At 40.5% G+C, this 27,615-nt stretch overlaps 2 protein-coding genes across 2 annotated transcripts; both read right to left on the reverse strand.

The window, feature by feature from the left end:
* Positions 1–3,120: 3,120 nt before the first annotated feature.
* Positions 3,121–7,468, reverse strand: LOC141772305 (uncharacterized). Its single transcript, XM_074643144.1, has 5 exons — positions 7,309–7,468; positions 6,876–7,032; positions 6,076–6,260; positions 5,412–5,588; positions 3,121–3,881 (listed from the first exon to the last, which is right to left on the reverse strand). Exons 1-5 carry the CDS (start codon positions 7,373–7,375, stop codon positions 3,748–3,750), a joined length of 720 nt encoding a protein of 239 aa, XP_074499245.1. The 5' UTR covers positions 7,376–7,468; the 3' UTR covers positions 3,121–3,747.
* Positions 7,469–9,522: 2,054 nt separating this feature from the next.
* On the reverse strand, positions 9,523–24,952 carry LOC141772313 (uncharacterized). Its single transcript, XM_074643158.1, has 5 exons — positions 24,733–24,952; positions 21,786–21,924; positions 21,131–21,270; positions 13,040–13,324; positions 9,523–11,776 (listed from the first exon to the last, which is right to left on the reverse strand). The coding sequence occupies exons 1-5, from the start codon at positions 24,800–24,802 to the stop codon at positions 11,592–11,594; spliced, it is 819 nt and encodes a 272-aa protein (XP_074499259.1). The 5' UTR covers positions 24,803–24,952; the 3' UTR covers positions 9,523–11,591.
* Positions 24,953–27,615: the final 2,663 nt, after the last annotated feature.

Consider the following 27,615-nt stretch of genomic DNA (forward strand, 5'->3'; position numbering starts at 1 on the left):
CAATCCAATAGTTGACCAAAGCAAACCAACATTGCCATCCCTTAAGCCACGCAGCTAATAGTTCAGTCTGTTGTACCTTAACTGGAAATCTGTGAACACTTATCTTTAGTGATGGAAAATATATAAATATAAACAATGTTGGAAACATGTTATCACTTATCTTTGGTAGTGGAACAGATTTATAAATATAAAAGCATGAATAATGCTGTCAAGTCTGTTTATGTTTCCAGGGGTGTGGGAAAGTTCGGTGTGTATCTCTGTGGAGCATCTTGGCCTGAGCGAGGGGAGTTTGTCAGCAGTTACTCCCACTCACAGCTCACTGACTCTGTGTCCCTGAATAAATATCTACAACCTGATCAGCAGGTTGATTTCTGACACCCAATAACATAGTGTGTTCCCTTACTGGGCAGCTCTGATAAAAAATACCAGAGGGATTCCACAGAGCAGAAGAAAAGGAGAAAGAAGAAAGGAATGGTGTGGGATGTCGGGAAAATGCTGAAAACATCTTATTGCCAGCTCGGGCAGGAGGCCAGACATGAATGCCTTCGGACAGAACAAAGCACAGTCAGAGGGACGGACGGAAGAAAGGGGAAAGAGAGAAGAAGAAAGGGATGGAGAGGAGGAGAACAGAAGTGCTGGCTGGCTGTAAAGATTATCTGCCACATCGTCCATGACACCGGCATCCATACACAAGAGCTCATTAGCAGTCTGAGCCACACTTCAAGGAGAGCTCTTATTTTAGACGGCGAGCCGTGAGCACTACATACAGGCAGGGTCATTTTTCCTGTTATAGCCCCCCGTCATGTCGATGACTGAGACAGCCGCAGTCAGCACTATTACTGTATTGATTAATGGATAGTGTGGGATGCTATAAGAGGGAGTGGTGCTGGTTATTATGGGATTAAATGCAAGCACGCCCACTCCGGCTATTTAACGGCACAGGATCCCAACGGAAGAGGCTAAACTGAGCACAGTGGTTTTGTCAGACTGTTAACATTTAGCTACAACATTATGGATTTTTCGAACAAACACTGATTTCATTGTAAGAGAAGAAGCAAGCTACAGTATTAAATTCATCCATTGCTTTGATGCATCACTGCATAGCTCCAAAAGGTGTTGCGTACTCCTCATACAATCATCACACTGCTGCATCAAATAACTCCTCACTCGAGACAGCAAAAAGACAAACATACATCTTTTTCATTAGTTCAAACTGGAGGAGGTATTCAGATCCTTTAACGGGGTTGGTCGACCACACTTTTTGCTTTCATTTGAATATCTCAAAAGCTGCATCCTTAATAGATTCCCGTTCAATGAGTAATGGAAACCTGAAGTGTCCGGTAGGGATGGAGTGACCTTATGAATTTAATTTCCATAGAAATGCAACCTAACAACCTAACGCACCTCCAGCACTGAGAGAAAATAAACAGGAAGCATCATTCCTATAAGTGCATTTTTTTATCCTTATATAATAACTCTCAACTCATCCTTATGTCAACTCACTATCAGTTACATGTGACAAGCATCCCCAACTGGGATTTTATTTTGCTAGCAACTAAGCTAACAACCACATGTTGTAGCCTAGCTAAGAAATCTAAACTATAGCTCTCCCTTCATACTTTTTAATGGTAATAATTATTTTATTATAAACCCATTATGTAAAAGCTAGAAGAGAATGTGACCTCTGACCCCAATTCTGAAATTTTCCATCCCATCTTTTTAGCAGCGCCCTCCGGGGAGCGAGAGCTAATGAATGTGACAACTCTCCCCGTTCTCCCCTACTAATACCACAGTGCTGTGTAAAAGTTCTGCATTGAAAATGTTACTAAAATAGAAGTATGCAAGTGTAATCAGGAGAATGTACTTAAGTATTAAAAATATAAGTACTCAAAACAGAAAAATGTCCCCCTGTGACTGTTACTGTATATTATAGCATTAGATTATTATTACTCATACATTTCTATAAAAGCAGGGTTTTGCTGTCGTAGTTGGTTTAGGTGGAGCTATTTTTTCTATTTTGTATGCTGCAATTAATGATTTCTTTAATTCTGGATTAATCTTCTGATTATTTTCTCCATTAATCGATTGATTGCTTGGTTTGTAAAAATTAAGAAAATAGTGACCAGTCACAAGGTCTCAGATCCTAAAGTGTTGCCTTCCCAATAGCTGGATCAGATATCGATGACAACGGGGCCGAGTTATTCAATTCACTTCTTCGTTTATATACTACAGTATGTACTGTACATTATATACTGGCATTTTAATTCCCGTGTAAGTTTTGAGCAATTTGTTGCTGCATTAAAAAGGTTTACACTTGAATAGTAATTCCTGATAATTTTGGAGATTTTTTACAAAAATGCTGGTGTACGATTTATGATGAATTAATTATTTTATATAATTATAATGATAAATATCAATTCAGTAAATTTATTTCCATGTATTTATTTGTTCCTTTTTGTTTTACAAAGTTAGGAAAGCAATGTTTAAGTCAGGCCTGACGTTGCCTTACACATAAAAAAATGATCCCAGACCCAGTCACTTCCGCACAGTGAGGCAGACAGAGTATTAATTAAATACTGGTATCAGATCGGTACTCGGTATTGGCCGATACCCAAAGCCCAGGTATCGTTATCGGGACTGAAAAAGTCGGATCCCTATTAAAAATGATTGTAAATTTATTAAAAGGAAAAGAAGCAAACCCTCACAGGAGGAATCATGAAATAGTTTTGCATGAAAAATGACTTATCAAAATAATTCGCAATTAGTTTTCTGTCAATCGGTTAATTGATTAACCGACTAATCATTTCAGCTGTATTTGTAAATAAGGTTTTATTTACCTTTACATGTAACTTCAGACCAATTAGAGAGTTGAAGCCTTTCTATTATACCCGACTCATAGTTTATAGTCTTCAATCATCCCTAAAAGTTTGTGTACATCAAGTTGTTAAAATACAGCAAATGTGATTTCAATGTCATAATGTGACAAAACAGAGTCACAGGTTTATTGTCTTGCATGTAAAACAATATGCTTGATAACACAAGTTGGTAGCTCCATGAAGCATACAGTATCCCACTGTTACCCCCTTCCATACAAAATAAAAGCGAGGCAGAGTCGACCTCTAGTGGCAGATAGAGTTTATTAAAAAAAACACATTTTCAATAAAGTGCCTCATATAGGAGGAAAATCCCAAAACTCCTGTTAAGAATAAACAAAGTCTGAGCGCAACAATTTAAGTAAATTTGTTTAGAAAATGTGAATGACTCTGAATTTTTAATAAATACAGAATTCTCAGAATAACTATCCCCTTAACTGCTGTGCCAAGGTATTTGTATTTTTCTCATAATATTGTTGTCTTTTATTTCTTTTCTCTCTGAAATGTGTGTTTTGATACTTGTATTTATCTTCTGAGACTCAGCATTTTTCAACATTCAACTCTTCCATTTAAAAGTGGCCATATTTTAAAATTGGATAAATTGCTAAACAAATGGCCATTACTGAAGCTATTATTCATAAACTTTAACCCATAAAAAGTAGCAGCAGCAAGATAGAGCAATACATTTTAGTAGTTTAAATTGTGGACACATTAGAAAAATAAAGATTTCCTAAGATATATTTAAATTGACATCCTGCAAAGGATGGTTCCCACTGTATCGACACAATGTCATCCACACATTTCACATTCCCATGAGAATGGTGCAACCAGGGTTTTCAAACATGCAGTGCTTTGGTCCAGCAAGCTGTCCGGTTTAAGGGTGTCCGGTATAAGAGGGGTTGTAGGGCGTTGCATAAGGCTGACCCGGGTAGGGCATCATCGGCTGACCCGGGTAGGGTCCCATCGGCGGCCCTGCAGGGTATCCACCTGGTACAGGATTGGCTGGATCTAAAAAGACAAAAACACATTATTTGGTTTGTTGTTACTGAAAAAAATTGTGTTGCTTTCCCAATTATTCTTTTTTCTAAATAAGATGTTGGCCTGTAACAATAATCATGAAAGGACAATACTGGTGTTATTCTTTATTTTGTAACTGTCAACATTTCCAATGACAAGACTTCCCTATCCGGTCTGTTTTTAGCAAACACTCCATCAGGAGCTCTAGCTCACCAGGAGGTGCTCTTGTGAGTTTTTACAGCTGCAGGTCAGTATGTGTGAGACAGACTCAAGTGTTCATGGTATAGGAAGGAACATGTCTCCCAGTACAAAGGTGTGGCTCCTGTGTGGGAGAGGCTGCTCATTCCAAAAAGTGATTTTCCTCATTCTGTATTACCATTTCAATGTTTTCTTTAAACGATATGCTCAATCTTACTACTTTTAATCATTTTCAGTTTGCTTTCTGAGAAATTATCTGTGCGTTCCAATACCCATACTACTATACTATTTAGTATGCCAGAAAAAGATTTAATATGTCCCAATACATAGTATGTCAAATGCCGTATGCCAAAACACCAGGATGTCCTATATCCGGTCGTATTTTGCAGTATGCAAGCCAGCAGGCTTTTCTGGTTATTCTGACTCACAATCCTCTGCACAGTGGATATATGAGCAAGAAGGTCAAAGTTGAAGGTGCAATGCTATGATGAAGTATGTCCTAATTGTATGCATACTGCATGCAGCAGTACGTACTTTGTAAGGGCAGATGCAGTATGTACTGTACAGTATGCAATTTGGAGTGTAGCCTAGGTTTTGTCCGTCAATTTGGCATGATGGACAAGTCTAAATACTACAATACCCATGAGCCTCGGCTGCCATTGCCTGTCAGAGGAGCAAAATCAGAGTGGTAGGGAATCCAAAATGCTTCATCATTGCAGATGTAAACAAAACGCAGTAACATAGTATCTGAATTCACCCTAAATTGACCCAGAAATGAAAAGTGAACTGTTTTACTGTTATGTTATGTTATGTTATGTTATGTTATGTTATGTTATGTTATGTTATGTTATGTTATGTAAAATAAATAAATAAATTGACTATGTTTCTTGTCAAAATGCACACTTGGAGTCCGGTTAACTTCTACCATAACTTGTACCTTTGACATTTTATCAAAGAACCAGACATTTTCTAATGTACTTGGTAGCACAGAGGATTAAGAAGCTTTAGGTACGCACATAATACTTATTAGTAAGATCAGTTCATTGTTAGTTTTGGTCTTTTTATCTGACTTGTTGACTGTAAATAATATAGAATATCAACAGACTTATTTATTTCAAAAATCTTATTGCTGTCAGTAAGTAAGAAACAACACTGATTTGTTAATGGGAATCAGATGACAACCATTTAAATATATAAATACTGTATCTGTAAATCAAAGTACAAACTGATACACACAAAGCCTGCTACACCTGTATACTCTCTGGGTTCAGTCGAAAATGTACGAGTCACTGCTTAGTTTATGAATGTCATGAAATGACTCACTGTATGATGGTGGTGCTGTAGGCATTGGCTGGCCTCCGAATCCAGGATCGACAGGTACGGGCTGGTAGCCTGGGTGAGACGGCTGATATCCGGGGGCTGCTGCGGGCTGATATCCAGGGGCTGCTGGGGGTTGTGGGAATGGCTGCTGGGGCCCGTTGATTACGGTGGTGTTCGGAGCTAGAGGTAAAGTCATAGACTGAGTTTGGTTTGAAAATAAGGTAGGCCTGCCAATTCTCACACAAACTGTGACACAACAATGAAACAAGATCAAGTTTTTGTTTGAAGGAAAGGTTCGACATGTTGGAAAATATGCTATTCGCCTTCTTGCTGAGAGTTGGTTGGCTCCTCTAAAGCTCACTAATTAACACATTGCATCTTGTTTTTTATGGGCTTTGTTATGTGCCAGATATTTGTTTGATGAAAACCAATTGCCAGGCAACCAGTGGCAATACTAGGAAGTTACTGGCTGCCTGGCAACTGGTGCAGACCAGCAAGAATCTGACACATAACCGCCAGTAAAACAGTGATTTGATGTTGAATACAGAATAAACAAACAAGATACAATATGTTAGTGAGTTAGTAATCGCTTGCATATACAATATAGTACAAAGTTTTAGACTCTGTTGCCTGCACAAAATAAACAGAAACCAAAGATGTGTCCTACTGTGGGACCCTCGGTTGCCTCCTTTTCGACACTTCTTGTAGATCAAGCAGCAAGGAGCAAAACAGCAGATGATGATACCCACGCAGATGATAATGGGAAAAATAGACCCTAAGATGCTTCCAAGAAGTGTAGCCAGTTTGCTTTTTTTGTTATTATTGTTGTTGTCATTGTTAGTAGTAGTAGGCCTGGGGCGGAAGACACAGAAAAAAGGCATTTTAATTTCAACTTCTAAAATGCTGATTTTGTTATATACTGTAACTGTACTTTTTTTTTTTTTTTAAAGAGAACCTATTATGCTTATTTTCAGGTGTATACTTGTATTTTTGGGTTTCTACTAGAACATGTGTGAATGCTTTAATGTTCAAAAACGCTTTACTTTTCTCATACTGGCTGTGCTGCAGCACCTGTTTTCACCCTGTGTCTGAAACGCTCTGTTTGAGCTGCTGCCCCGCAAAGCCCAGTCTGCTCTGACTGGTCAGCTGGCCCACTGTTGTGATTAGTCAATCGAACCAAACTCTTTGGACTCCCCTCCAGCTCCGCTCTCTCTAGTTTTGTTTGAGGGCGTGCCAAACTAGCCGCTAGGCAAAGTGTGTTACTTGGTGACGTCACCACATTACGCAAGAAAAGGCGGGACTTCAATCAAGGCATTTCAGGCAGTTCATTTGGCGTGGACTTTGGGCTTTGTAACTTTGCAGACTTTTAACATGCACAAAAAAACTATATAACACACTAACGGAAAGGGGAAAAACACAAAAGCATAATAGGTCCCCTTTAAACACAGGTTCAAAACAGGTTCACACCTCCCAGCACAGCGTCTTTGTGCATCTAGAGTTAGCCGGTACTGCCTGTCACTGCAGCAGCGTCTGCTCGCACAGGTTCCACAGCAGAACTGAGAGCCACATGTCTGAGCTGGATGGGTTCGACCACTTGTGTCTATGAAGGCGCCACAGAAATCGTCTGTAACATGTAAAACACAGGGTCGTGGTGAAGAGTTGTGAGGGCGAGAAATTAAGCAGTTACAGTATAACATACAGCTAAACTAAACATACATGTACATACAAGCTCAAAACAAGTGTCACTGAGAAGTAAAATCAAAGTTATGAAACTGTGGCACCTGATATTACCTGATTTAACTTGACTGAGTCATATCGGTTGCATTATGTGATGTCTGCATATGACTGAGGAAGTCCTAAGATCCTATACTTGTAGAAAAAACAACAAAATTGAACTCACCCGAGGCAACCGGGAGCAGGATCACCCACAGGACACACACAACGCTGGACAAGACTATTGAAACCATAACTACTATGATGAAGTGCGATAAGGAAATGACTGTGACTCTGAAGTCTGACTACTGTTTCAACCTGTCTGTCTGTTCCACCCTAAATCAAGTAGCCCAACAGCATTCCTCAGAACGTGACAAGGACTTGCAGCTCAATGAAACATTTCTGCAAAAGGGAGTCCTGCATATAAACAAATGTTGTTTGGTTGTGATTCTTAGTGCGGCTACTTTTCTTATTATGCGAGCTGGCCAAGACGGCAGCATACAAACTGTGTTACAACACTAAATACAATGCAGACAAACAACAGGCCAAGCTTTTAAATGTTGTAAAAATGTTTGTTTTTTTGCACACTGGCTATGATTCACCTTCCTTAAGCTGCACAAATTAAGTAAAATGTTTGTTTTTTTACATGAATTCCCTTTATGGTAATAAAGGAAACCCTTGAAATTGAAACCAGTGCCTAACTCAGGCCACTGGTAGTATACTTTAGCTTCTTAAGTTCAGTTTATTTAGCTGTGGAGTTAAGCAATACTGTATGTGCAAAAAAAGTCAACTCCACCCAAATTTGCTCGAACCAGTAGGTTGTTTTCTGCCTCCACCCACTCTCCCTTGAACAGTCTGTTGACACTTTGGCACTTTACACATTTCCCAACTTCCCCCTCCACGCCCTCAGTAAATGTAAAACAAAATAATAATAATTTTACTTAATTTTACTAAAACACATGTTTAGTGGTTACCTCAACATGGACTAGCAGGCCTAAGAAGCCACTTCATACATACATTTAGGGCCATTTGCATGTTGTACCTAACTTTTCAAAATTAAACTTCATTTTCAGCACTGTATCTAATAACACATACTATATGTTTAACTATTAAAAATGTGTAATGGTAAAGCTCAGGCTATTTTATTTATTTTTTTCATGGATTTTCTAAATGTAAGATGGTTCATATAGTAACATGACTGAGGTTTTAGCACAGCATATATTAAATGTAGCCACATGGCATCAATACTAATAGCATTAGCACCTCCTAGTGGTTTACCAAAACTCTTAAAAAGAAAAACATAACATCTACGAAATCATTTAGGTAACAGGACTAAATGTTGAGATTGACATTCTCAGTCATACTTATATGATCAAAAATACAGAAAAGAAGAGTGAGATGACTCTTCCCATGACTTTCAGGAAACTCAAATGATGCAACTTCCTATTGCTCATGTGACTTGTGTAATGTCCCACATTTTTAGAGGGGGGAATAATGTGATAATTTAACAGGACTGAGTGAAAACATGAGGACATGAGGACTAAAATGTGTATTTTAACTTAACATATTGTGAATTTCCAATGAGAAAATATATTTGTGTGTCTAAATTAGAAATAGTCACACAATAATAATAATAATTTAAAAAAATTCTGAAGGATTTTAATTATTATATTTCATGGTGAAGTGATGTAGAGAGTGGGGACAGGTATAACATATTATTTTATTACTATTTTTTCAGTCTTCTAGGTAGTTTTTTATTAAGGTTTTACATAATATATCTTCAGATTGCAATAAGAACAAAATGCAGGACACTTTGCTTGATGATATAATGTATTATTAAGATACTTGTCATGCATATTTATGCAGGTAATGTCATGGTTGTCAGGTTAGCTCATTCAAATTTGTGAAAAACGAAAATGTTACAGGTGTGTTGTTCTTATTCTTGGCTAAGGCTCTGCAGGATAATTAAACTCACCCTCTTCACACACTTCTATTTCTTCAGTTTCTATTTTTAGCCATGCTAGCCCAGACTATCTCATAAACTATTGGATGGATTGCCATGAAATTTGGTGAAGACATTCATGTTCCCCTCGGGGTGAATTGTAATAGCTCTCATTATCTTCTAACTTTAATTTAACACCATCATCACCATCCCAAGCACGGCCTCACAGAGCAGCTAGCACGGCTGTTCAGACTTGTTATCTGAGGGTCTAAAGAAAAAATATAGGTGTCATATATTGGACAGATTGTAAAGCCACTCGTAAATTAAATTGATATATGTTTTGCCTTAGTCTTGTTATGTATTCACTTATTTAGTAATTTGTAGTTTCGTGGCGTTAAGTGTAGACACAAGTGTACTTTGAGTTATTTTCTTCTATTCTGAAAATTCAATAACTCAAAGTTGGGGCAAAACAGAAAATATATATTTTATTGAACTCTGCAGAGGAAGTGGTGGGTTTTTAACAAAATAAAAGTAATGTACATATATTGTCAAAGTATAGCATCAATGACAAATATTCTTGGATGAGAAACAGATGGAACAAGAGTAAAATCTCTGCTGGTTTGTCTTTCACAAAGAACACAGATGGCTATAATCCACACACACAAACACTCAAACCAAAGTCATCTTGAAGAAACAACACTGGCCAAAGGACTGAAATCACAGGCAGAACACATTTATAAAGACAGATTTCACAATAAGGGCAAGCCTACAAGGAAGTACACAAATCACAAATCGCTTGGTCGATGTAAGAACGCATGCACATTCCTCACAAATTAACTTTTTTTTTTGTAAATTACAAAGATATGTGAGGACATCAGGCCTTTTATTAGCTGGTGTGTCTCACGTCAGCTGGTAAAATAAAATAAGCCACAGCATGGATGTGATTGAAGGGTCAGTCTGAAAGCTGTAACCGTGATACTAAAATGGAATATATTAGGTACTATGTTCTTTGACCTAAAGAGAGGAAGCTGAAAAATCAGGGTGGCTAAAAAGATGACTCGTCACATGAGCTGTGACTGTACTTCTACTTCTCCAGGTTCAGCTGGTTCATAAGAAAAAAAGGTCACTTTAGCAAAACTGTTTTCAAGTCATTTCAGTCAGCAGAGAGCAGAGGTGACAAAGCACAGCAAGGAAGGCGCATTGGTTTAGTTTTTAGATAAAACACAACAGACTACTTATACTGCTATGCTGGGGCAGTCTAATAAAGGCAATGGTGAGGACACTTTCCAGAAAGAAAATAGACTGGACAGGGGAAATAACACAATACTGAATAAATTAAAAAAAAGATGACCTTTAAAGATTCATAACATGCACAGTATGGAACTAAAATTGAAAGGCTGCATATTGCAAAATAATGTGGCCTGTTGAAGTAACAAGTTACACAACGCTATGTGAAACAGACAAATCAAACGTGCGTGAAAAACTAGAAAATGTGGTTTTAAATTGTTGTAAATTGCATGCACACTTAAGTTTGATAAAAGTAATGTGGCTAAGAAGGCACAATTGTTTGCTGCATTTTTGTAAGTATAACATTTTTTGTGGATGTTTGGTTGATAAAAAAGAAAAAAAAAAAAATTCTTTTGGTTATTTCATTCAAAGCTGCCGATGCATTTCTGCTCACTTACGCGTTGTAACATGAAAACAATGAATGAAAACAACCTGAGCAAAGAAGGAGAAATAAAACTTTGTGTACACGAACACACAAAACTTTCCCTGTGAACGAGGCTTCTTCTGTTCAACTGACATGATGAACGTTCCCTTTTGCTGGAGGGTTAAAATTAGACCCTTTTTCCTGAACATCGTTAGTCAACTAACTGACAATGGCATGCTTCCTGTCCATGATAAATCCTCAAGTGAGACGTACCACACACTTTGAATTTGTTCCCAAGTAACACATATACAGCATTATAAAGTACATGGAGAAAAAAAAAGGTTGAAATCACTTTATCGGTCTGAAATAAATTGGCAGAAAGCAATGAGATTATGGCCACCAAAACACCTCCAAAGTTTGACCACTGAGTCTGACTGCTATCACTGTAGACGGTGAAGGAAGAGGTCGGGCAGGTTCGGCCGGCGGGGACTAGGAGGGACGTGTTGAGGCATGTTCACAAGGCTGGAAAATGCCAAAGCACTCAGTGGTTTTATGTGTAATTTACCAAGATGACCAAGAAGGAGCCACTAAGAAATATATAAAAAACAATCTCACCACTTGTATATTGTAAGTCCATGCAATGCGAGCCGAGAGGTATCAACATTTTTACTTGGCAACTCTTTCGACAGAACAGATGCACTACAATGGTTTCAAATGTGTCATAACATTCTCATATTTCACCACCAAAAGACATGAATCAAGACGCTCAGAGACAATTTGCATCTTCTGATTCAGATTACAAAAATTTCCAGTTCTGCCAAGTTCGAAAAATGTTGCAGCACGTTTAAAGTGGCTAAGAGCGTGGCACTGCGGTCCATTATCCAGTAAAATCCGGGTTGAATGCTGGCTGGGCTAAGTAGTCTGTGTGTGGGACTGGACCTTTGGGCTGCGGCTGGCCAGGGGGCTGCGGCTGGCCAGGAGGCTGCATAGGGTACGGTGGCTGGCCGGGACCGAACGCAGCCTGGCTGTAAGGCATCGCGCCGGGAGGGAAGCCAGGGCCGGCTGCACACAGAAAGAAAAACATGGCATGAACATGAAAGCACAACTTCTGTTCTGTCAAACAAAGTAACCATAAACGTTTCATTTCCTATTTTACAAAACCCAGACATGACCCAACTTTATACCAGCAGGTGTTATTCCCCCTCATCTGTAGCTATTCTGAAGCAACAAAATTGCATTACATGTTTGTTTTTTTTAAAGTTACAGTGTCTGGGTGCTTTTCTATAGTATGCTGGGTGTTTCACTATGTAGTCATCAACTTTATTTCTGTCCATTTCCTGCTGATCCTTTTGAGAAACGTACCTTACCTGTATTCACCCTGTTTGAAACGGTCTGTTTTAGCGCCTGTCTCTTTAAGAACCCCTCCCAAAAAAAAAGAAGAGAAGTGAAATAATGGTGCACCTTTCCAAAGGTAGTTCTCACGCCAGGGGACAGGGAGCCAAATCTGAATGGCTTGTTGAATCACATGTTTTCTGATCTAAGCAGCCCACAATAACTGACTGGGTTGTCTTATTTCACAGTTTGTGGGTTGGTAGGCACTCCAGATATCCAAATGTATGTGCACAAGCACTGGAAAAAGGGAGATTTTCATAATATGTCCCCTTTAAAAAGGTGGTTATCATTAAAGGTGAGCTGGTTCATTAAAGGTGCAGTTTTAATTTTGAGACCTGATTTTGATTTACTTTTAGTTATAGTTGTTTGACAAAAATGTTTATAAATTTTAGTCAAATTTAAGTAATTTCGATTTTTGTTAGTTTTAGTCTAATCCAGTTTATCATCCCCAAGTTATGGATGTTTGAAAAGAAAAAATGTATTACATTTCCTCTAAGGCTGCCCCCTCTCAGTTGATCAATCAACTAATTGATTGTTTTGGTCTTAGACAACTAAGATATCTTTAGTAATTTTTTATACTTCTTTATGCTGAATGACTTATTTCCAAGAAACTTATGAGCACATCTCTGATAAACACAAGATTTAAAGTGGTGCTTTTGTGTGATTATTTGTGGAGAAACAAAGTTTCACAGATCAACTAATCTATTAGTAATTACAAAATTGTAGTGTTAGTCAACTAAGAATACCTTCGGTCGAGGACAGTTCTGATTTTCTCATAGTTCTCATTTTCAAAGGTTACTTTTTTGCTAGCGTCTAGTCGAGAAATATTTCCAGAGTTTGTTGACTAAATGAATACTGGTAGGGTGTTATAAAGGGAAGTTGTACAATCCCAACTGTAACTCTTTGTCTAGGTTATTAAAAATCCACACTCACTGGCTTCCTGATATGTTGGTGGCGGTCCTGCGGTGAACTGTTGTCCATGGTAGGGTGATGTTGGCATGGGCTGAGCTCCGTAGCCCTGAGGCATGGGTTGAGCTGGGTAGCCCTGAATCATGGGTTGAGCTCCATAACCCGGCTGCACCGGTACGGGCTGGTAGGTAGGTTGATACGGGCCCCCCTGGTAGGACTGAGGCTGCCTAGCTGTTGCGGCTGGCTGCTGGGGGTACTGCTGAGGAGCGGTGGTGACCACTGTGGTGTGGGTGGAGGTAGCTATCACAGCTGAAAGCAAACAACACAGAAACGGATGAGAAATACAGATAATATAAGCTAGGCAGGGGCTTAGTTTCAGTTGAAGTGGAGGGATACAACCATGCTGAATAGGGGTGGGGGAAAAAAAAAAATCGATACAGAATAGTATAACGATATTTTGCGTGGCAATATTGCATCGATACACAGACGTCAAGTATCAATCTTTTATTATGTAAACTATTAACCGCTTAACAAGCCGACGGACGCTAATCTGTCTTTCAGGCGTCGTAGCGGGTTCAGTCTCAGTCAACCATGTCATGTTTGCTTGTCGGGAAGAATGTTAAATTACACTAAATTTTGGCGAGGAAAAACTGGCATGGCCATTTTCAAAGGAGTCCCTTGACCTCTGACCTCAAGATATGCGAATGAAAACTCTGAGATGAACAGAGTGAAAACTGTATCTTATTAGATAAAACAGATGTTGACAAACTGCATTTGAATTTGAAAAAAAAGATAATAAATCACAATATATCTTATCGCAAAACTCAGCATATCGCAAAATGTTTAACATCACAAAAAGATCATATTGTGGCTTAAGTATCAGTCACAAGGTTAACCAGCATTCATTTTCAGAGCATAACCACCACCACCACCACAGAGACTAAGAAATACACTTACATAATAGAAAGAACAAAGGATTTCAACATTTAAACAAAAGGAAGTTCATGTTTCATACAAAGGAGACATTCGTGTGATCCACAAATATGCAGCAAGATTTAACTCAGACCATCACTTCTGTTTTTATCCACTGTGCAAACTGTGCAGTGACTCTGAAAAAAGGCGGACTGAAAAAACGCCCATAAAGTCAATAAGCTTCTATAAATGTTCCTGTTGCATGAATGCTACTTCATTTGGTGTCACAAGATAATGATGCATTTTACACAGGAGGGGGATACAGGGACTCAAGGTTGTTTTTTTTAAACTAGTGTTTTAGTACAGTTTCATTTACACTCTAAAATCCCTCAACACTTTCCTCTGACTGTCCAGTTGCCAAAATCCAAACAAAAATGTTTACACATTCATTGGGTCCAACCTCAGTTATTACCTTGTCACACAAATTGAGCTTTATGAGCAGCAGTGTGGGCTTTATGGACTTTCTTTGCTGAGTTATAGACGTCTCTTTCCCAATGTAAGTCTATGGGAAAAAGCGATTTTGGGCCCAATGGCATCAAGAGACGGACAAAAAAGTTGTAGTACCGCCTTTTGGCCACTACGAAAATTGGCATCAACCACCAGCGTTCTTCCTGGGGGCTTGGCCCTATCTTATTGGTTGTGGTTGTTGAGGCCGTATGCAGCCTGAAAGGAAGACCTGCAGACAGTACTCAGGACTGAAAATAGCACACCTACAGTGCATGTTTTTCAGGTTACACAAGTCGTAATTCACAATAATTTTATTCTTAGTAAATATGGTCATAAAAGGAGACTAGAATTGAACATAAGGCAGTAAAGGACAGTGCTAGCTAAGAAGACAAGTTCTCTATCAGGAAACTAAACATGACTTGGTTAGTGCGTTAGCAATAAATAGATGTACACGGCTTTTGAAAAACAACTTCATCATGATTTGTTACTTGCTAGACTGTTATAAATATATATAAATACAGAAGGGGAGCAGGGAGTAAACGTTAAGTGAAATCGACAGCACTGTTTAAAAAACAAAAACCCCTGAGGGAAGAAAGATGTGTGTGTCAGTCACTCCCCCACCATGTCTTTTTTTTCCTAACTGAGTGGGTGTAATCATGACCACTTCCTGTAAATGACGTGGGATGGTCTTAAGTTTTCCCCACTGTGGTTGTCGTGGAAACAATGAGTCACACGAGGTGGAGCTCTGACATTCCTGGAAGTGATCCCAACATGCATCAGCCCGAGTTGGGGAATCCACATTCCTACTTGTGTTTTAGCCTACCGCTCTCTCTCTCTGTCTCTGCCAGAGCTTCGTCACGGCGTGGCAAAACCAGAACAAGCTGGCTGAAAAGACCAAACTGACAGGTAGACTGTCAGAGTGTGTACTACTTACAACGGTGTACATGCTCGAGTGTCAACACAAATACACATGTATAGGAATTAATTTAGAGAAGCGGGTTAAAGGTTGGACACGAATAGATAAGTGATATCCAATCTGAGTACTGGGGAGAGAAGAGAACAATAGAAGAAATCTAGCAGCAAAAAATACTGATTTGGAGGACTCAAGAGACTGGAGCTAAATCCACCCTGTTGTAATGGAAAACAGAGGATGCTGGATGCCTGTTTCTGACTGCACAAAGCTCATAAAAAATAAGTCGTGGGAATTCACATGCCAAAGATTTTTTTATGTTTTTTTAACGATTTTTTTTATGTGCATTCTTACTTTGTTTGTAAAGGTGTCTGTCCTCACCACTAAACTGAAAATATAAAAAAATATTCAGCCCAATCTATATTGTATCTGTTTTAGTTTTTACTTTCCGTCCTTCCAATATGGTTGTCTCAGTATCAACCCATTTTTTTGTACTTTTTCTCTTAGGTATTAATTAGTGTCGCACAACTCGTGTTTCAGACAGACAAAAAAAAACTAATTTAACCTTAAATCATAACGCCATAATCTGAATGAATTTGGAGTTTAAATACGATACCGAAACTCATTAAAATATAATACATAACCGAGACAAACTTAATGCAAAAATAATATTCTGTTAATTATATATGGCTTGCCAATTTAGATTTTAGTTCTTTAAATTTTGAGATTTTTGTTTGGCACAACAGCAACACAATTTGTTGTGCAGGTTGCTGTCCAGTATCAACTACTGTAGGGTATAATATTTTCTCGTTACATCTCCATGACTGTCACATCCCCCTGTTATAGAGAGGTGAAGTCCCGCCCCTTCCGGTGGACCCCATGGGACCTTATTTCGGAAAAAATATGAACGGTAATCAACGTTGCTCATGCGAGTACATCCAAGTGCGAAACACACACAGGCATCGTAGCTTCATAGAAAGAGACGTCACTTATGCGACTTTTGGGTGTGTCGTCTTTCTAATGACGTATTTTCACAGTCTGATACTTCAAACGATTTGCAATAAACTGCGACTTTCTTCACTTGCAAAATTATATTTTAAATTGACAAAAATCATATGTGTGATTCATGTGGCAATTCAAACGGGATCAAAAAAGTATTTCACTCATTTATTCATATTTTTTTTCGAAGTAAGGTCGCATGGTGGTCCTCCGGAAGGGGCGGGGCTTCGCCTCTATATTAATCATGTACCGCTTTTTTTTTTTAGTATTTAACTTCATGTTAAACTATTCCCTCTTCATTTCTGTCCCAGTACAGCTCTGGTGACAAGTTATGTTTAACAGCTGCACTATTAATAGTTTCTAATTGTTTCCCGTCATCTTACACCCCCAATGACTCTGCTAAACTTGTTATCTTTCTGTCTGCTAATTTCCGACAGCAGGACCTGAAAATCTGCGGTGTGTAATTCTTGTTTTTCACTCTTTGGCGACATTTTTGTAAATGAGACTTCCCCACACACGGAGCGGAACAGGTAGACTTATATGGCAATTTTAGGGGCGTGGATTATGCTAATGATCAAATCTCACGTCTAGGCACCTCCTCATGAACAGGTGGTATTCATAAGGCTGAAACGAGCAATTTACGACAAGTTTGTCCAGTTTGGTGAATCTGCAAACCTCATAAAAACAGTAAGAGAGGTTCAGGATAAAATGTTCATGCATGAGGCCCATTGTTTGTGTTTGTTTGTCTCACTGCAAGATTACTCTAGACCTTTAGTCATGAATGAAACTTGGTGGACAGAGGCCAAGAAAGAATTCATTACATTTTGTCATGATCTGGATCTGAGATGTAGATGGGACTATGCAAGACAGAGGCTTGGTTGCATACCCTGTTGGGGTGTTTCCAAGATCATAAAACTACTTGCTTGCTTACTTACTTACTTTTGAGTGCTTACAGTTAATGATGGGGGGCTTTCGCTGACTGGTTGAGTTTGTTTCTGACGTCGTGTCTCAAAAACCTTAAAGTCTTGTGGGAACACGACAACTGCAGCAGTTAAACCTCAGAGTATGCTGCTCAGAGGCACACAGTATACCTGCATATAAAGCAACGAGGACGCAGACCACAATTCTGTGGCAGGAATATGAAAATAGAGTCTTTGTGTGATGTATCCGTGCCAGAGACAGCAGGCAAGCACAGACAGCTTATATTTACACTTGGTCTGTCAAAGTTAACACGATAACGCTTTAACGTAAATTAACTTTAACGCCACTAATTTCCTAAACGCATTAACACAACTTGTGATTTTTAGGTTGTAGCGGCCTCAGTTTTAAAGCTAGAGTGAATATAGCAACATATGAAACTATAAAACCGAAAGAATCCACTGGAACCAACCATGTCATACAAGCTTGTCGCCAAGGAGGTGAAATAACGTTCCAAAGTAACGCTACATTTTCGCGAGGAAAACTTTCATTGCCATTTTCAAAGGGGTCCTTTGACCTCTGACCTCCAGATATGTAAATGAAAATGGGTTCTATGGGTACCCACGAGTCTCCCCTTTACAGACATGCCCACTTTATGATAATCACATGCAGTTTTAGAGAAGTCATAGTCAAGTCAGCACACTGACACACTGACAGCTGTTGTTGCCTGTTGGGCTGCAGTTTGCCATGCTATGATTTGAGCAATTTGTCATGCTAAATGCAGTACCTGTGAGGGTTTCTGGACAATATTTGTCATTGTTTTGTGTTGTTAATCGATTTCCAATAATAAATATATACATACATTTGCATAAAGCAGCATATTTTCCCACTCCCATGTTGATAAGAGTACTAAATACTTGACAAATTTCCCTTTAAGGTTAATTTTGAACAAAAAAAAAAGTGTGATTAATCATGGACAATCATGCAATTAAATACATCGATTGACAGCCCTAATTTACACCTAACATTTATTGTTCTCTTTGATTTTAGTGGAAATGATGTAAAGATGAACATTACTGTAATGTGAGGTAAATAAAACTATATGAAGTACTTACAGACTTACTATGTTAATAGTACAGACAACAAAAAAAGTTAAGTTAAAAATAAGTTAATCTAAATTATATTAGGATCTAAAGACTGAGGCTGGCGATATTAAAAAAAACAACAGGTAAATAAAAAGTTTCATTTTTTTTTAAAGGGCAAAGATTTTCCTTCAACAACTGGGCACTATAGTTTTTAGCAAATGTTAGTCAAACAGGAGTAAATAGTGTATTTGTTGGGGATTATTTTTAGTCACAGGTTTGGTGCACTATTTATGGCAGCAGGATATATACGCATGTGTGATTGACACAAAATAAACTACAGTGCCCATATTTCTGGTAATTAAGAAACCTGTTACTCCCTGCAATGCTGTGGCGCATGCCTGTGTGTTAATCACAGAGGGATAAGATATATATATATATACTGTATATGTGTGTGTGTGTGTGTGTGTGCGTGCGCGTGTAAGTATGTATGTAAGTGGGATTTGTCGACTCGACAATAACAAAAATATAGAATATCACCGGACTTATCCTTTAATAACAATAATTTGATTAAATTTGATTAATATCAAAGAGTCCCATAAAGCTGTTTTAAAGTGTCTTAAAGCTGGATAAAATGATAAAATGAACAGGCCCTCTTGTAAAACAGCAGTATTAATTCAGTTAGGGTGTGATCTTTCCATTAATGGAACTACAGTAGTGTTCAAGTTTGGCCTGAACTCCAAACAGCTATTATCACAGATGACAACACTGGGTCATTAACCTGCGGGATACACGGCTCGGCACAGACGATCATTAAAAAGCCAAGTGGAAACCTGCACAGCATGCAGAATGATGACAAATACAAATATCAGGAACTCCACAGCTCTGGACAGAGTTTACTTCCCTCAATAAACTACCTCTTTGTAACCGTCGTCAGTGTCGCATATGACTTTGGGAACGTTCTGTGTCTCAATGTCTGTGTTATTAGTCAGACTCAGTCACTGCAGTAATACAAGTCATGTGGTGTGTGGGCCAACAGACCTCAAATCAGTCCCCTCAAGTTCTGTTTTCAAAACTAGACAGAAATACTCCAACACACTGGAAACCAAAAGTCTGACTTCTTCATTCAAACAAGCACACCAAAAATTCAGACACTGCATTGTACCTAAGTTGAGAAGCTGCCAACAGACAGCAACTCAAAAATGTTATTCCTTGTTGGTTGTGTGCAGGAAACCTATACATGCAGCTACATGTCCCATTTGAGAAGTAGAAACCAGTGAATCTCTGCTGTCATGCAGACTGGCATGGCCATTTTCAAAGGGGTCCTTTGACCTCCGACCTCAAGATATGTGAATGTAAATGGGTTCTATGGGTACCCACGAGTCTCCCCTTTACAGACATGTCCACTTTATGATAATCACATGCAGTTTGGGGGCAAGTCAGCACACTGACACACTGACAGCTGTTGTTGCCTGTTGGGCTTGAGTTTGTCATGTTATGATTTGAGCTATTTTTTTATGCTAAATGCAGTACCTGTGAGGGTTTCTGGACAACATTTGTCATTGTTTTGTGTTGTGAATTGATTTCCAAAAATAAATATACAGTATATAGTACATATATTTGCATAAACAAGCATATTTGTCCACTCCCATGTTGAAAAGAGTATGAAATACATGACAAATCTCTCTTTATGATACATTTTGAACAGATAAAAAATGAAATTATTCATTAATTAATCATCATTAATCATGGACAATCGCGATTAATTGCGATTGAATATTTTATATTGACAGCCCTAATAAAAATGTATGACATGTGGATGGTTACAGATTTATCTTCATCCACAGGACTGAACCAATGTCTCTGAATCATATCACTACCAGTTTGAGAGTGGGCGCTATGGATAAAATCTGCTATTTAAGTATCTGTATTTTCATATTGTGATATCATTATATAGTACATTTTATGATAAATCAATTGAGAAACTGTTAACGGATAAATAGCCAGATGGGAACATCTGCTTTGGCTAATCCAGTGAATTAAATACCTTACAGATCTAGGTACTTCAGGGAATTGATGCAATTACGTTCACTTTCCTTTTGCCTATTTAAGTTTCTGTTCATCTGAAACACTTGTTAACACCCTTCTGTGTTAACCTGTGTTTACCTGTTCATGTAGTTCCAGGATGTAAACTTATCAGGATTTGGCTGGTGAACTAGTAAACAATACAAAACTTATATTGTCTGCTGGTATATTGTAACATCGCCCAATCCTGCTACCAGTCACTCATAACACCTGATCACTAAAAATGCAAAACTACTCCTTTAAGATCTTTCTGTATCCTGGCAGTTAATTTAGTTAACAACGTTGGACCGTCCACATACTGTAAGATGGCAGCAAAATTACATCTTTCTTACGTCCTTCTACAGAAAAGGAAGATGAGGCTTTGCTGATTTAAAAAAAAAAAAGTTTAAATGTTTCCTAATTAGTGGTCATTTTGAGAGGTTTTCTATTGCTTAAGATATGGCAACTAAAAATGGAGACTTAAATGAGGTGTCAGTGCCTCACTGATACACAAATGTTTGCATACACATTATGTCGCCTACTCCTTTAAGTCTGCCAAATCAATACATCCCACCACGGCCTGTTTCGAGCTCCTGAAACATTGGCAGTTGTACATATCAAGGCGGACGAACTCGTGGCCAAAGAACGAGCCGCCAGTTCTGCATCTGAAAAGCATCACCAACAACAAAACACAGATTTAATTGCTAGTGGAGGGCTACTTACGTCTTGGCTTGCGGCACATGTTGTACAGGCAGCAGCAGGGACAGACACAGCAGCAGATGAAGATGAGCAAAATGACAACGAAGCCACCAACACCAAGGACCATGGGCAATGGAGAGGAATTGAACTGAAAGTTATCTCCACTAAAGAAGAAACAAAGAAAAAAATCATACAAAACAATATTTATGTTGCCATTACCTTACTGGTACAGAATAGTAGACAAAAAAGCTGAATGATGTCAATCCTTTAACACTTATAACACTAATGATAGTAAACGTTATCCCCTGTGCAATGATCACAACTGGAAACATAAATGCATAAATAATATAATAATTACATAAATAATACATAAATACTGAATATTTCCCAGTTTTGTTAAATCCCCTTCCCTGTTTTCTTTGCTGATTAAATTAACATCAGGCATGTAAGCTAAACATATATTTCATGAATCTGTTGTGTCAAAGGAGACTTCTGCTGCTGCAAGTTGCAATTGAGTCACATATTAGCTTCATGCCGGTGGTCGTGCACAGGAAGACACTACTTCCTGTTGCTTGACTGCATGATCATTGCAGAAATTGCTGCAATGACACAGGGACAAAGAGAAACTGTAGTTAAAGGCCATTTATCATACAGTATATTATAGAATATAATGGAATACCAGTCTTCTTGTTTATCCTCAGAAAACCGCCAGAAACTATCCGTACAGCAGTATCTGTGGGTGCAGGAACCACAGCAAAATCCAATATCGCATCTCTTGTATGCTTCATAAGAAGAGGCTTGACAGTCCTTGTAACTTGCTGTAACAGAGACAGAGAGGAGAGAGGGGCAGGAAAGGTTAGCCTCGCTACCACTGAAGACAAAGCTGTAGTGGTGATGAGGTGCCAGAGAACGGCACACATATGCCTCAACCCACTTAAAAAAAGACATCAGTGCTAATTTTAGGAGTTATATATTAGTTTGATAGTCTAGAACAACCCAATAAAACTGAAACAAATAGTCCATTAATGGACAGCATTTTTTTACAGGAAGCTATTTCTATAATCGACTAGTTGTTTTGGTAATTTGTCAACCAAAATTGTCAAACATTTTATACTTCTATCTTCTCCAATGAGAGGATTTTCAGATTTTTCTTTGGTTAACGGTTAAACGGTTAATTAGGAACATCCCTAATGTCATACTAGCTTGTCCAGAAGGAAATAACACTCCAAACTTACACTAAATTTTGATGAGGAAAAACTGTAATGGCCATTTTCAAAGGGGTCCTTTGACCTCTGAGCTCCAGATATGTGAATGTAAATGGGTTCTATGGGTACCCACGAGTCTCCCCTTTACTGACATGCCCACTTTATGATAATCACATGCAGTTTGGGGAAAGTCATAGACAAGTCAGCACACTGACACACTGACAGCTGTTGTTGCCTGTTGGGCTTGAGTTTGCCATGTTATGATTTGAGCTATTTTTTATGCTAAATGCAGTACCTGTGAGGGTTTCTGGACAATATTTGTCATTGTTTTGTGTTGTGAATTGATTTCCAAAAATAAATATACAGTATACAGTACATATATTTGCATAAACAAGCATATTTGTCCACTCCCATGTTGAAAAGAGAATGAAATACTTGACAAATCTCTCTTTAAGATTAATTGCGATTGAATATTTTAATTGATTGACAGCCCTAATAAAAATGTATGACATGTGGATGGTTACAGATTTATCTTCATCCACAGGACTGAACCAATGTCTCTGAATCATATCACTACCAGTTTGAGAGTGGGCGCTATGGATAAAATCTGCTATTTAAGTATCTGTATTTTAATATTGTGATATCATTATATAGTAAATTTAGATTTTCTGATTTTCTTTATTATACAACTGATTATCTTTTGGTTTTGAACAAAGAAAGAATGTGGATAATATTAAGTTGCAGCCCTACAATCTAATTAATATGTGTAATGCAGTCTAATACAACAGTTCTGCAACAAATCCTACATTCATGAAGGTTATAATGTTCATTTCTTTTGTTGAAACTGTATAGACAGGTGTTTATTCAACTTTATGGTCATTGTATTGTGTTAAAGGGACTGTTTGTAACTTTTTACACGTATAAATCTACCGGGTCGGGATCCCATGCGCGCATATCGCTCGCAAATGCGCGCTCGCATATCGCGCGCTCGCATATCGCGCGCTCGCATATGCGCATATCGCGCGCTCGCATATCGCGCGCTCGCATATCGCGCGCTCGCATATCGCGCGCTCGCATATGCGCATATCGCATATGCGCATACCGCGCGCTCGCATATGCGCATACCGCGCGCTCGCATATGCGCATACCGCGCGCTCGCATATGCGCATACCGCGCGCTCGCATATGCGCATACCGCGCGCTCGCATATGCGCATACCGCGCGCTCGCATATGCGCATACCGCGCGCTCGCATATGCGCATACCGCGCGCTCGCATATGCGCATACCGCGCGCTCGTATATGCGCATACCGCGCTCGCATATCCGCGCATACCACGCTCGCATATCCGCGCTCGCGTGTGGCCGGCATCTCCGCTCCTCTGCCTGCTTGCCTTCACCCACACAACGCGTGCGTTCTCGCTGTCTCGCTCCACCTCTAGGCGGGCATGTGCGCTCACTCCACACTGCAGGAGAGTTAGTAGCTCTGAGAATATCTAGTGAATGTACAGCGGACGTTTGTGCAGAAATAAATGCTGCAGCTCCTCCAGACCAACAGAGGTTTCCCGTGTCTTGTGAAGTGACGGGGCTCTGCAGCGAGAAACGTTATCGTCTCCGACTGGGTGCCGGTGTCTCCCTCCGACCGCGGTTGGGAGGCTGAAGCAGGAAAAGCCAACACTAGGATCATCACTGATTCATGTCGCCTCACTGTTTTGAGCGATGCTCGTTCATGTCTGTTTAGCGCGAGCACAAGCGCGAGCCCGACTCTGACCTTCGTTGACTTAACGGCCACAGGTGTCGCTGTTAACAAGCATTTCTGAAAGTTACAAATAGTCCCTTTAAACTGATAATATTTTGTCCACCTTTATTTATATCATTGAGGGAAAATTTAGTCAGAGCTGTCCATCTTCACAAATACTGCAATAGATTATGATTCATGTTAAGACAGAACATTATTTATATGTAAAATGATCAGATTGGGCCATATTGACCACTAGCTATAGCTACAGCTATAGTAGCTATGGCTATAGTAGCTATGGCTACAGTAGCTATGGCTACAGGAACTAGCACAGCCTTGACAACGGCCAGTTGACGCGTTAAATCTGTCGGTGTGTTGTTGACCTTCATTAAACCATAAAATCAGATGAACCGGGTCCGGTTGATTCACCTATTACCGTTAGCAAGTTAGAGACAAGCTCCCGTTACAATGTGAATACACCGTTTGAGCAATAAACGGTGACTTTAACTCTCCGTTACCGTCACTGACAGCGCCCCCCGGATGAGTGTGGTCGTTTTTTAGCCTCGGTTTCTGTTTAGCCCCGGTTTCCTTCTAGCTAACTGAGCTAACACGCGGTCAAATAAACAATACAAGAGGACAAAGAAGACAAATGAGCAGAGATTAGAGTTTAAAACAAAGTAAACTTACCAGATACAGCAGGGAGCTGGACCACGGATAGAGCCAACACAACAACAACAGAGAGCAGGCCTGACGCCATGGCTACTAGACTCTCCGGACGCAGACAGTCAGACAGAGGAGTGTTAGTGAGGCTGCTCTCTCTCTCGCGCTCCGGAGGAGGACTGAGGACCGACACACTGAGCCGAGCTGAGCCGCTCACATCCTCAAGACACACGGTGGCTGCGTCACACTGACCCGCCCATGTTCCGGGTAATGGTTGGTTATTTACACCCTTGTTCTTTTTATATATATATTTATCTGTTTAAACACTAGTATAAACATGTTGTACATAAAGTAACCTAAGACAAAGGAGAAGAAGAAGAAGGAGGAGGAGGAAGAGGAGAAGGAGGAGGAGGAGAAGGAGAAGTAGAAGTAGGAGGAGGAGGAGAAGGAGGGGGAGACGGAGGAGGAGGAGAAGGAGAAGGAGAAGTAGAAGTAGGAGGAGGAGGAGAAGGAGAAGGAGGAGAAGAAGGAGAAGAAGGAGTAGGAGGAGAAGAAGGAGAAGAAGGAGTAGAAGGAGGAGAAGGAGGAGAAAAAGTAGAAGGAGGAGAAGAAGTAGGAGGAGGAAGAGGAGGGGAGACGGAGAAGGAGAAGGAGGAGAAAAAGTAGAAGGAGGAGAAGGAGAAGAAGTAGGAGGAGGAGGGGGAGAAGGAGGAGAAAGAGGAGAAGGAGGAGAAGAAGTAGGAGGAGGAGGAGAAGGAGGGGGAGAAGAAGGAGTAGGAGGAGAAGAAGGAGAAGAAGGAGTAGAAGGAGGAGAAGGAGGAGAAAAAGTAGAAGGAGGAGAAGAAGTAGGAGGAGGAAGAGGAGGGGGAGACGGAGAAGGAGGAGAAGGAGAAGGAGAAGGAGGAGAAGGAGAAGGAGAAGGAGGAGAAAAAGTAGAAGGAGGAGAAGGAGAAGGAGGAGAAGAAGTAGGAGGAGGAGGGGGAGACGGAGAAGGAGAAGGAGGAGAAAAAGTAGAAGGAGGAGAAGGAGAAGAAGTAGGAGGAGGAGGGGGAGAAGGAGGAGAAAGAGGAGAAGGAGGAGAAGAAGTAGGAGGAGGAGGAGGAGAAGGAGGAGAAAAAGTAGAAGGAGGAGAAGAAGTAGGAGGAGGAGGAGAAGGAGGAGAAGAAGTAGGAGGAGGACAAGTAGGAGGAGGAGGGGGAGACGGAGGAGAAGGAGGAGAAGTAGAAGGAGGAGAAGAAGTAGGAGGAGGAGGAGGAGGGGGAGACGGAGGAGGAGGAGAAGGAGAAGGAGAAGTAGAAGTAGGAGGAGGAGGAGGAGGAGAAGGAGAAGGAGAAGTAGAAGTAGGAGGAGAAGGAGAAGGAGAAGTAGAAGTAGGAGGAGGAGGAGAAGGAGGGGGAGAAGAAGGAGAAGGAGGAGAAGAAGGAGAAGAAGGAGTAGAAGGAGGAGAAGGAGGAGAAAAAGTAGAAGGAGGAGAAGAAGTAGGAGGAGGAAGAGGAGGGGGAGACGGAGAAGGAGGAGAAGGAGAAGGAGAAGGAGAAGGAGGAGAAGGAGAAGGAGAAGGAGGAGAAAAAGTAGAAGGAGGAGAAGGAGAAGGAGGAGAAGAAGTAGGAGGAGGAGGGGGAGACGGAGAAGGAGAAGGAGGAGAAAAAGTAGAAGGAGGAGAAGGAGAAGAAGTAGGAGGAGGAGGGGGAGAAGGAGGAGAAAGAGGAGAAGGAGGAGAAGAAGTAGGAGGAGGAGGAGGAGAAGGAGGAGAAAAAGTAGAAGGAGGAGAAGAAGTAGAAGTAGGAGGAGGAGGAGAAGGAGGAGAAGAAGTAGGAGGAGGACAAGTAGGAGGAGGAGGGGGAGACGGAGGAGAAGTAGAAGGAGGAGAAGAAGTAGGAGGAGGAGGAGGAGGGGGAGACGGAGGAGGAGGAGAAGGAGAAGGAGAAGTAGAAGTAGGAGGAGGAGGAGAAGGAGGGGGAGAAGAAGGAGAAGGAGGAGAAGAAGGAGAAGAAGGAGTAGAAGGATGAGAAGGAGGAGAAAAAGTAGAAGGAGGAGAAGAAGTAGGAGGAGGAAGAGGAGGGGGAGACGGAGAAGGAGGAGAAGGAGAAGGAGAAGGAGGAGAAAAAGTAGAAGGAGGAGAAGGAGAAGGAGGAGAAGAAGTAGGAGGAGGAGGAGGAGGGGGAGACGGAGAAGGAGGAGAAGGAGAAGGAGGAGAAAAAGTAGAAGGAGAAGGAGAAGGAGGAGAAGAAGTAGGAGGAGGAGGAGGAGGGGGAGAAGGAGGAGAAAGAGGAGAAGGAGGAGAAGAAGTAGGAGGAGGAGGAGGAGAAGGAGGAGAAAAAGTAGAAGGAGGAGAAGAAGTAGAAGTAGGAGGAGGAGGAGAAGGAGGAGAAGAAGTAGGAGGAGGAGGAGGAGGACAAGTAGGAGGAGGAGGGGGAGACGGAGGAGAAGGAGGAGAAGAAGTAGGAGGAGGAGGAGAGGGGGACGGAGAAGGAGGAGAAGGAGAAGGAGGAGAAGAAGTAGGAGGAGGAGGGGGAGACGGAGAAGGAGGAGGAGAAGAAGGAGGAGAAGGAGGAGAAGGAGAAGGAGGAGAAGAAGTAGGAGGAGGAGGGGGAGACGGAGAAGGAGAAGGAGGAGAAAAAGTAGAAGGAGGAGAAGGAGAAGGAGGAGAAGAAGTAGGAGGAGGAGGGGGAGACGGAGAAGGAGAAGGAGGAGAAAAAGTAGAAGGAGGAGAAGAAGTAGAAGTAGGAGGAGGAGGAGGAGGACAAGTAGGAGGAGGGGGAGACGGAGAAGGAGAAGGAGGAGAAAAAGTAGAAGGAGGAGAAGGAGGAGAAGAAGTAGAAGTAGGAGGAGGAGGAGGACAAGAAGTAGGAGGAGGACGGGGAGACGGAGAAGGAGAAGGAGGAGAAGTAGAAGAAGAAGCATAAGAAG

This window comes from Sebastes fasciatus, chromosome 1, assembly GCF_043250625.1.
Source record: "Sebastes fasciatus isolate fSebFas1 chromosome 1, fSebFas1.pri, whole genome shotgun sequence".
Lineage (NCBI taxonomy): Eukaryota > Metazoa > Chordata > Actinopteri > Perciformes > Sebastidae > Sebastes > Sebastes fasciatus.

Coding starts and splice junctions, on each gene's coding strand:
- LOC141772305 (XM_074643144.1), bottom strand. CDS start 7,375: ATGGTTTCAATAGTCTTGTCCAGCGTTGTGTGTGTCCTGTGGGTGATC. Junction 7,033..7,308: donor CCTGCTCCCGGTTGCCTCGG/GTGAGTTCAATT, acceptor TACATGTTACAG/ACGATTTCTGTGGCGCCTTC. Junction 5,589..6,075: donor AGGCAACCGAGGGTCCCACA/GTAGGACACATC, acceptor CTTTACCTCTAG/CTCCGAACACCACCGTAATC.
- LOC141772313 (XM_074643158.1), bottom strand. CDS start 24,802: ATGGCGTCAGGCCTGCTCTCTGTTGTTGTTGTGTTGGCTCTATCCGTG. Junction 13,325..21,130: donor CATGTGCCGCAAGCCAAGAC/GTAAGTAGCCCT, acceptor GTTTGCTTTCAG/CTGTGATAGCTACCTCCACC. Junction 11,777..13,039: donor ACCAACATATCAGGAAGCCA/GTGAGTGTGGAT, acceptor TTCTGTGTGCAG/CCGGCCCTGGCTTCCCTCCC.